The sequence below is a fragment of the Protomyctophum bolini genome, assembly GCF_963924005.1.
Source record: "Protomyctophum bolini genome assembly, chromosome: 9".
NCBI lineage: Eukaryota > Metazoa > Chordata > Actinopteri > Myctophiformes > Myctophidae > Protomyctophum > Protomyctophum bolini.
Genome location: NC_137870.1, coordinates 7,708,586 through 7,719,496, shown reverse-complemented (window position 1 = coordinate 7,719,496; position 10,911 = coordinate 7,708,586). Strand labels below are relative to the sequence as shown.

The 10,911-nt window shown below is 42.4% G+C and overlaps 1 protein-coding gene and 1 long non-coding RNA gene across 3 annotated transcripts in view; one reads left to right on the top strand and one right to left on the bottom strand.

Annotated features, from left to right (window-relative positions):
* The first annotated feature begins 675 nt into the window (after window positions 1-675).
* On the top strand, window positions 676-3,189 carry LOC308321977. The gene is made up of 3 exons (XR_013964669.1): window positions 676-780; window positions 1,767-1,880; window positions 3,054-3,189. It is a non-coding gene; the product is annotated as an uncharacterized lncRNA (long non-coding RNA).
* Window positions 3,190-8,720: 5,531 nt separating this feature from the next.
* The window catches only part of ints4 (integrator complex subunit 4), a 37,835-nt gene continuing 35,644 nt past the window's right edge, over window positions 8,721-10,911 (bottom strand). Inside the window, exons 24-25 of one of the 2 annotated variants that reach the window (XM_080772173.1) lie at window positions 8,955-9,231; window positions 8,721-8,892 (exon numbers count right to left, since the gene is read on the bottom strand). In XM_080772173.1, coding sequence (XP_080628299.1) covers window positions 9,044-9,231 — 188 coding nt within the window. In that variant the 3' untranslated portion in view covers window positions 8,721-8,892; window positions 8,955-9,043. The remainder of the gene's footprint in view (window positions 8,893-8,954; window positions 9,232-10,911) is intronic. The other variant, XM_080772174.1, reaches the window with a different exon arrangement.

The following is a 10,911-nucleotide window of genomic DNA, read 5'->3' as shown; positions in this document are numbered from 1 at the left end:
TTCGATGTCTCCTCAAACAGCTTTCACAGCATATTTGTATCTTTTGAGAAATGTGTTCATGATTGTTAGAAATTGTTCAGAAAGTCCTAATTCCAATGTGTGTAAAGTTTACATTAGAGTTCAGTCGTAACCTCTATCCATGACGTCGCCCACATGTTGTCTTATAGCTCTCTCTGCCTTGAACTGCTACGAGTGCATCTCGGGGGGCCCAGGAGCCTGCACTGAAACCCAGCGGGACTGTCCTGCTTCCCTGCAATGTGGTGCAGTCACAGCCAGGACATCTGTGGGTATGTGATTATAAGAAGAAGAGCTACAATGAATAGAACCTTCATTTAAAAGCCACTTTCTAGTACTATTAAGACATTATTTTGCAGTGGGTTTGATCGATTGATTGATTGATTGATTGAATTGATCACCTGTTTAAGGGATTTAAGGGATTTCTTCTCCCTTAAAAGGCCTGCTGGAAAATGGATTTTCAGGCCTGTTTTAAAAGATGCCGTAATCTTCATTTTTTTGAGGGAAGGGGTCAGGGCATTCCACGCTTGGGTGGCAGGCAGCACTGGTTACCGGTTGTGTGTTTCATAGCCTAACTAAGTGGTAATATGTAGGGCTAAATATGTTGTTTGTTTTTAGGTGGGATGGACGTGGATCTCAAAATGAAGTCTTGCATGCGGTCTGCCGCCTGTGGTCTCATTGGCTCTATGAACTTAGGAATCACTAGAGCAAAAACTGTCAGCACGTGCTGCTCCACTGCCCTCTGCAATGACCAGTATCCCTCACGTAAGTACCTACAGCACACAGACGCCCGTCTGAAAAGATATTGTGCCACAAACACCCAGAAGAGAATTACTTTTAATTTATTTCAAGATTGTATATATATTTTTTAAATCAAACCCGTGTGAAGGATGATGCATGATGATGATTAATTTAAGAGTACATCGTACATCATCAATCATGCATCATCTCATACTGTCCAATCAGAATGCCTGTGATTGGTTAGCTGATTTGCTCGTTTACATTTCAATGTCAATGGCGTTTTAATGTTTTGATGTTTACATTTTAATTGACGTCATATCTCTCCGTTCATTGTTAATGGTAAATATTGAGACACGTGGGGCAAAAAATCTGCATATGGCCCCTCAAAAAAAATCACTCCTGTGTGAAGTGAGGGGCCCTATCTTGAGATAAATCATCTCATTCCAGCCAATCACATCCAGCTTTTAATTTTACACTATGATGTAAAACTGGCCATTCATTATCAGGCTTTTAATGTTTTTGTTTTATGACAAAGTTTGTGTTTACACGCCCACTAGGAGCTGGACATAGAAAAGTCACACCCCGTGTGAAGTGAGGGGCGCTCTTGTCATCATACATCGTCATACATCCATCACATTACGGCCAATCATAATTGGTGTCCTCACTTTACTTGTCTGTCCTCACTTTTTGAGGGGTGCTAGCCCCTCCTATATACAGGTTTAATGTTTGTCTTTAGTTCAATGTTTGTTTTGTAAACGCCATTGACAATGAAGGGAAAATGTACGTCATAATGTGCCTCATTACGTCATATTGTCTTTTTTATTGTTAATGGCGTTTAATGTTTGTGTTTGCACTGTTTGTTTTACATCACCTAGAGACATTGGTGTATGTGACCATTTTAAAATGTAAAACCTATACAGCTCCTGTATGTAATACAGTAATACTGTAATGTAAAACCTATACAGCTCTTGTATGTAATACAGTAATACTGTAATGTAAAACCTATACAGCTCCTGCCCGCTCCTTCTTACCCAACGGTAAGAAGTGCTACACCTGCAACAGCAAAGACTGCTCCTCCATCGTGTCATGTTCTGGTGACGAGGATCGATGCGTCTCCACAAGAGGTATTGATTGATTGATTGATTGAGTGATTGAAGTATTTATTAACAGTTTGCAGAATGGGTACATTTCACATGAAAGCACAACTCAATACAGAGACTGTTACTGTGGACGACACACTGATAAAGCATTACACTTGTTTACAACAGGGTCCACCTTTTTCAATTCATCAGAACATTTAGAGACGTACAAATAGACACTTCTATATAAAAAAACAGGAACTCATGTAAGGAGGTAAAAAGGGAAAGGAAACATACACAGTGAGGGCGAAAAGGGGTGGGTGGGGGATTCAGATTTTACGGGGGCCAGTTTCGAATTGCAGCCGTCCGTAGGTGCCCTTTGAGAGCGGTTTTGAAGGAGTCAAGGGATTCGCATGTCTTCGCTGTGTGTTGGTAGGGCGTTCCACATATTTGGTGGCATAAGAGCGAAAACAATTTAGTCCATTGTTTGTGCCGAATCTGGGTTGAACAACAGCAACTCTAGGGCTTCAGAGTTCAGATCCACTAGCCTAGCTAATAAGCCAGACCGAATTAGCCGTTGGCACAAGAAAAAAATTGCCTACCACACGCTGACGCTTCTCCCGTCTAGCCGAATATTTCACATTATTCTTCAGCTCAGAAGAACGTTCAATAAAGCAATGTTACACGAGAGGGTGTGCTTTACCGCCGTTAATGATACGCCGGCGTTGCTGCAGGAACGTTAGGCGAGCCGACAGGCGCCTTCCGTAAGCAGCGCAGAAGAAGTGCCATTAATGACCGTAAAGCACAACCCTCGACTGTAACAGTTACCCTTAAAAGGTTTCATGACATTAATTTAAATTATTTCTTCGTCTTTATTTTAGGTTTTGTGACCTCAATTACTGAATGTTAAAAGTTCAGGTTTTTTGGGTGCAATTGAGCTCAGAAAACCTAAAAAAAAGAAATCAGAAATTACAAAAAAAATTATGTCACAATCCCTTCCTGAACTCAATTTCATTATAACTATAGATATTCGCTAATAGGTGCTCATTAACCAACACATAGGCACATAGGTGAACACGGACATTGCTGTTCCTTGGAGTGGTTGCACCACTCAAAAACAAATCAGATTGCTTCCTCGAAACGACCTGTTGTATAATTACTCTGTTTCTCTAAGACATGGAGCGTTAAGAATACAGTTTGATTTATGTCTGTTCACAGTGGAATACGGAGGCAATAAGATGACCATGAAGGGCTGCGTCTCAAAGAGCCTGTGCGTGTTGTCATCGGAAGAACTTCCAGGCATGTCAGCCTCTATGAGCTGCTGTGAGGGTGACCTGTGCAACAGCGCTACAAGCACCGCCGTTAGAGACATTGGTGTATGTGACCATTTTAAAATGTAAAACCTATACAGCTCCTGTATGTAATACAGTAATACTGTAATGTAAAACCTATACAGCTCTTGTATGTAATACAGTAATACTGTAATGTAAAACCTATACAGCTCCTGCCCGCTCCTTCTTACTTCAACGGTAAGAAGTGCTACACCTGCAACAGCAAAGACTGCTCCTCCATCGTGTCATGTTCTGGTGACGAGGATCGATGCGTCTCCACAAGAGGTATTGATTGATTGATTGATTGAGTGATTGAAGTATTTATTAACAGTTTGCAGAATGGGTACATTTCACATGAAAGCACAACTCAATACAGAGACTGTTACTGTGGACGACACACTGATAAAGCATTACACTTGTTTACAACAGGGTCCACCTTTTTCAATTCATCAGAACATTTAGAGACGTACAAATAGACACTTCTATATAAAAAAACAGGAACTCATGTAAGGAGGTAAAAAGGGAAAGGAAACATACACAGTGAGGGCGAAAAGGGGTGGGTGGGGGATTCAGATTTTACGGGGGCCAGTTTCGAATTGCAGCCGTCCGTAGGTGCCCTTTGAGAGCGGTTTTGAAGGAGTCAAGGGATTCGCATGTCTTCGCTGTGTGTTGGTAGGGCGTTCCACATATTTGGTGGCATAAGAGCGAAAACAATTTAGTCCATTGTTTGTGCCGAATCTGGGTTGAACAACAGCAACTCTAGGGCTTCAGAGTTCAGATCCACTAGCCTAGCTAATAAGCCAGACCGAATTAGCCGTTGGCACAAGAAAAAAATTGCCTACCACACGCTGACGCTTCTCCCGTCTAGCCGAATATTTCACATTATTCTTCAGCTCAGAAGAACGTTCAATAAAGCAATGTTACACGAGAGGGTGTGCTTTACCGCCGTTAATGATACGCCGGCGTTGCTGCAGGAACGTTAGGCGAGCCGACAGGCGCCTTCCGTAAGCAGCGCAGAAGAAGTGCCATTAATGACCGTAAAGCACAACCCTCGACTGTAACAGTTACCCTTAAAAGGTTTCATGACATTAATTTAAATTATTTCTTCGTCTTTATTTTAGGTTTTGTGACCTCAATTACTGAATGTTAAAAGTTCAGGTTTTTTGGGTGCAATTGAGCTCAGAAAACCTAAAAAAAAGAAATCAGAAATTACAAAAAAAATTATGTCACAATCCCTTCCTGAACTCAATTTCATTATAACTATAGATATTCGCTAATAGGTGCTCATTAACCAACACATAGGCACATAGGTGAACACGGACATTGCTGTTCCTTGGAGTGGTTGCACCACTCAAAAACAAATCAGATTGCTTCCTCGAAACGACCTGTTGTATAATTACTCTGTTTCTCTAAGACATGGAGCGTTAAGAATACAGTTTGATTTATGTCTGTTCACAGTGGAATACGGAGGCAATAAGATGACCATGAAGGGCTGCGTCTCAAAGAGCCTGTGCGTGTTGTCATCGGAAGAACTTCCAGGCATGTCAGCCTCTATGAGCTGCTGTGAGGGTGACCTGTGCAACAGCGCTACAAGCACCGCCGTTAGCCTGTTGCTGCTGGCAGCACCACTGGTCTCTGTTGCGCTGTTCAACTGAGACGTGCTCCGACCCACACCCCCCCCCCCCACACCTGCTGCCCGGCTGAACATATTTTTCCTGCTCTAAGGCAGCCCTTCAAAAGAAGCGTGGCGTTAGAATCAGTGTTTTTTATCTGTCTCAGACCCAAAACCAACCCCACCCCCACCCAAGTCATTTCGTGCCTGCACAATGCAACTGTAATGTGTGTGATGATCTGCCCCTACCCCCCCCCTCCCTCTCTGTCATTACCCCCCACCCCCCCTATCCCCTTTCTGAAGATGTCCTTTATAAGGCAGTAGGTTCGCAACTTAGGCTTGTACCATAGGTCCCTACACCAGTTTTCTTTGTACCTGGAGAACATTGTATTTCTAATTTGTTGGACATTACATTGTAATCTATTTTGAAAAATAAAAAACAAATCATTTGAATAAAGTAAACTTCTCAGTTCATTTGTCCAGGGGTGACCACCTCTAAGATCCCAGTTAAAGATCTTTTTGGTGAGTCTCTCCTCAGACATCTTCACAAGTCTATTCCATAGCCGTATCATTTCGCATTTGTGTCTGATGCTTGGAGGTTCCCATCCCATATCCCCGTTAATTGCTAGCAATGGAGTCAGTTTATGGACTCCCAGAAAGGATCTAATAGCTCTATGGTGCACGTTGTTACAGCTCGCATATTCTCGGCAACCCCAAACACCAGAAGCATAGTCAGACACCGGACATACGCCTGATTCGTAAAGTTGTGTGTAAGCATTGAATCCTAAACGTCCACAGTGTTTAACTTTGTTCATGACAGAGCCTAGTGCCCTGCCCGCTGACTGAGCTAGGATATTGACAGCATCATTAAATGTCATGTGCTCATCTAAGGTCAATCCAAGATACTTGTACTGATCAGTATAAGACTTCTGTGTATTGCTTTCTGTCTGAAGTGTACTATTTGGGTTTTGTCCTGGTTTGCTTCCAGTCTCCATTTCCAGCACCAGTCTGCGACAATATTCAGCATTAACTGCAGATCGTTCTCCTGTTCAGAAAGTAAGACTATGTCATCGGCATATAATAATATGCTCACTTTTTGATCGCCAACTGTAATTCCCAAGCCTGAATCTTTGATTTTGAGGGTGGGTTTTACCGTGCGTGGTTACACTAACTGGAAAGCGGCACTCGAAAATGGAAGGGGACTGCAGTAACAGAGTGCATGCCTTAGGTCCGATCCATTGGTCCCATCGACTACCTACCCCAAACCCTCACCCTAACCATAACCGCGAGCACGGGGCAGCACACCTAAACCTAACCCCAACCCTCGGACCAATGCGCGTCGGAGCATTGCTCCGTCGGATCATAGTATGCCTCCCGCAGAAACATGTATCCAGCCACAATCATATACAGGCTACAGCGACCTGGTCCAGAGAGGCGACCGGGGCGACAGTTGATAGTATGCCGGTAGGTACAGCACTTGAAAAGAACCGGCACTATGGTAAAAGCATTGGAGATGTTATTAAGTTTCTCTGTGTTAACGAGTTGGGGCTCCGTAGAACAAAAGAAACCTTACGTGACCACACTCACCACAGCGATGCTGATGATGATCATGATGACATTGCTTCTGGTCTTTTTTTAAATTATTTGAGTACACCTTAGCGAAGGATAAGAAGCTAGCTGCTATTGCTAAGAGCATGAATAACAATATAGAGTACATACACATCTAAGGGTATTCAAAATGAAGCCAGCATGGTTCTTGCAGAGATACAGACAAAATATTCAAAAGCTGACTCTGCAGGATTCTTTGTACTATATATATTGTACTTTTACTCACACTATTTATTTGAAAACTTTAGTTACTAGTTACTTTGTAGATTTAGATTATTATTACAAAACATACATTACCCACTTCAGCCCTATATACATTTTGGGCATTTGAAAATAGCCAATCTACAACCTCACCATGTGTCACGATGCGACGGATTGTGAGCTTGTAGATTTGCTATTTTCAAAAGATTATTATACATCTGGAAAGGGGACATTCTGCACAATGAGTACTTTTACTTTTGGTAGGCCTACTGTAAGTACATTTTGAATTCCACACTTTTAGTTCTAACAGAATATTTATATGTTGCAGTATTGCTACTTTTACTTAAAGCTGCTATAAGCAATAATATCCCCAGAGGTCCTTGAAGGGCTTCCAGCTATACAGATACTGATAACCCCACCATCACCCCCTCTCAGTCTCTCAAAAGATCCTTGCTCAGCATCCTCGACAGGGCCATTTCAGAAATGGAAAACAGATTCTCAAAGAAGAATTTAGACCTAATGACAGCCATATCAAGCCTTGTACCCTATTCTGAGAGATTTCTAGACTCCACCTAGTTGGAGCCTTTGCATGCTCTTACTGGAACTGGAACAGACTACGCAACTCTGAAAAGGGAACTCATTGTTGCAAAGCCAATGTTGGCCAAGTCATGTTGTCCAAAACGAAACTGACCTGGCCACTGTGTCTAAACACATGAAGACATACGAGAAAGCATTTCCTGTGTTGCACAAGTTGTATGTGACAGCCCTTGTAATTGGTGTCTTCAGCTTCATGTGAGAGTTCCTTCTCCACACTGGCACGTGTCCTAACCCCCTATACCGTTGCACCATGTTGCACGAAAGAAAAAATAACTTGGTCATCTTGGCAAATGAGAAATCTATAACAAATACATCGACATGGATGAACAACAACAAACCAACCCCAGTACTTGAGTCAAAGTACGACTCAAGTGGAATATTATCTGTCAAATGTGTACGTGAGTTGAAGTACTGGAGTGCTTTCTTTTACAATAATGTAAGTGCGCAGGCCTTTAAAACTCTGTCTATATTAAAATGTAGACGTTAAAAAAGAAACTGCGAGTTTGTTGATCTGCTAGTTTCACTATTGGAAATATAAGGCTTAGATAGGTAGTGGAGTCAAAAGTATGTCAATAGTATCATATCATATCATACCATATCAAGCCTTGTACCCTATTCTGAGAGATTTCTAGACTCCACCTTGTTGGAGCCTTTGCATGCTCTTACTGGAACTGGAACAGACTACGCAACTCTGAAAAGGGAACTCATTGTTGCAAAGCCAAAGTTGGCCAAGTTATGTTGTCCAAACGAAACAGACCTGACCACTGTGTCTAAACACATGAAGACATGTTCTGGGGTTTGACACCCCAAGTTATGTCTGCCCACCTTAGTGGGGCTGGCTAAATCCGGCCCTGAAACTCAGTGCAGTTTCTGCCGGCCGTTAATTGGGCCACATCAGCATCACGTTCTCATTCACATGATTCACTTCATCCAATCACACTCATCACATATTCATACTGGCAATTTAAACTGGAAGGTTGTACTGCTCAATCTGCTTGCTTACTTGGTGCTGCACACACTGATACTGCTGCGCTGCTGCCTGCTTAAACTGTTGCTGCTCACCCTCCTCCACCCTAGCTACCACCTGCCTCACCCTCCTCCACCCCAGCTACCACCTGCCTCACCCTCCTCCACCCCAGCTACCACCTGTCGTTTTGGATCTGCTGTTTAGGTACGGGGGATTCGGAATCCCTATGGTTGTGGCTGATGCGCTTGATCAGAGTACCTAAAAAGCAGATCCAATTCATCGCCAAACCATAATAAATATATTGCTCATTTTATATTCAATATATATATATATTCCATCCATTCTTGAGTTGTCCTGACTGAAGTATAGGAACCATTCATTCAAGGAGCTCTAGATACAAAACATCAAAGCAAGAAAAATAATGTCTCAAGTAAACGAAATTACTTGAATCCAAAACCATAGTTTAATAATACTGCACATACAAAGTGTGATCATTGTGTCTCAAAACATAACACGAACCAATTATATCTGGATTTTTTTATTGTTTCCCCTCCAAAAAAAAAAAAATGTTTCGCTCACACCTACTTTATAACTAAAAAACATGGCATGGATGCACCTGGGACGTATCCTCAGTGATTTATCCTGAGGTCAACGGGGTTTCAGGTCTCCCAACATCACACCCCTCACTCAGGCGACCCAGCCGGGAGTGACCAAGTCCCGACTTACATCCCAGTAGCTACCCTCAATCAGTCCCACTAGGGAAAAACCAGTGGGACTGATTGAGGGTAGCTACTGGGACACACCTAAATAACATAGGAACTCTGTCTACAGCGTCTAGACCAGGCAGACTGAGAAATGTAAAAAAGAAAATGTCTCGTTATGTAACAACTAACTAGCGTCTGGCGGGTTTGGGATGGATGAACACTTTGACCGGCTTGCTGAAGGGGATGGTGCCTTCTATGGTGCCCTCCGGTGGCGGGAGGCTGTCGGTGCTGTCGCCCCAGCCTGGTTTGGACGAGGAGGAGGAGGAGGAGGAGGTGCTGTAGGCCAGGAGGAGCCTCACCTCGATCTGACTCGGCTCTGAGAATGAAAGGACGAGAGAGAAGGAGGGAGGAGGTCACATGATGACAGATGAACCAAGAATATATCATGATAATGTGTGGCCAAATTTGACTGAGGGACTGCCATTGGATCTTTCATATGAAAGCAGGGAATCATAGCTTCAAATTGACATATAGGTCGTTCAGTTTGACCCACCAGTTTTTGAGATATGCCATATAGAGTAATGTCTTGCAGAGAAACAGCGATTTGACAAAACAGGCTTGACATTAAGGTTCACTTCTGTGGACTCACCTAACATTAACATTACACCTATAGCTACATGTTTAAGCATTTATTTCATATTTGCATGTCGATTTCAGCTCTGACACTTATTTCAGACATGAGTCTAGTATGTGAAGAGTCTGCCAGTGCTATAAACTCATTTTGGATTAAAAAAATTAATACATTAATTAATAATAAAGAATTGTCAGGTGAAAAGCTGGAGGTTGCGCGATGGCAGGCTCTCAGTCAAATCTGGTCACATATATTTGAAGTATTTGAAGAATCAACATTAGCCTGTTATGTCTCCTAGTGGTACCAACACCAATACAACATCTTATCCAGGACAACACATTTGTTTTGGGTCTGAGAGGCTGAATCTCATCAAAGAAATCTAATCTGATAAATAATGTTGACCCTAATTTATGTACCACTTGATATTGTACAGTATATGTTGTGATATTTATTGTACAGTATATGATATATGATATTGTACAGTATATGGTATACAGCTTTTACACCCCCCAAAAAATGTACCAATAATTGGGATTACCATTCTATGCCTAAATAACCGTTTAACACACCCAGTGCCAGTGACTCAATAACCGTTACATTCACCCAGTGCCAGACGTGATTTTCTGTTTTTTTGTCTTACCTTTTAAGTACCGGTAGTCACAAAATGTTTATGTCCACTACACGTCCAAAATTACAGTTCCTCTCACTGGGTGTCAACGAAAATAGAAACGCGACTCAAACGGCCGTGTCTATCCACCGTTGTTCCTCATTGAAACTTCCAAAAATGACCGACCAGGAAGTGAAGCTGTCCAGGAGGCGAATATTGTGTTCATAGGTGCAGAGTCCAAACATCGACTTGTGATTGGTTGTCAGTGATGGCGTAGGGAGCGCTCTGCTGTGTTCATCTTCACCGCACGCAAGTAAATGTAACCCTAACCTCACAAAAACTAGGCCTAAACCTAACCTTTAACCTCACGAAAACTAGGCCTAAACCTAACCTCACAAAATCTACCTTATTGTCCAAAAAAGTAGTTTGTGGTTGTTGGAAAAACAGTGGTAGCAGTGGGATTTGAACTTGTGAGGTATGGATTCAAAGTCTTATGCCTAGACCACTAGACCAGCGAGGCGGCTCTGTGTCTGTATTAAATACAGACACAGACACACATTAAATACAGATACAGACACGCTGTATTACAACGTGAGTAAGCCCGCGGGCGCTCATTACCAGCTACTACTAAGCAGAGCTGCTGAGCGCATGTGAAAGAACGCAGACCACCGCTATATATATTGTTTTAGCGATCACATGACACCCTAAACATTTTTCTCTCATCTTTCTCCCATGTTTTCTTCTCTCATGTTTGACCAACAATTTACGTTTATTGTTCATTTGGTGCTGGTCACCAAATGAACGGTTCATGTTGTGTT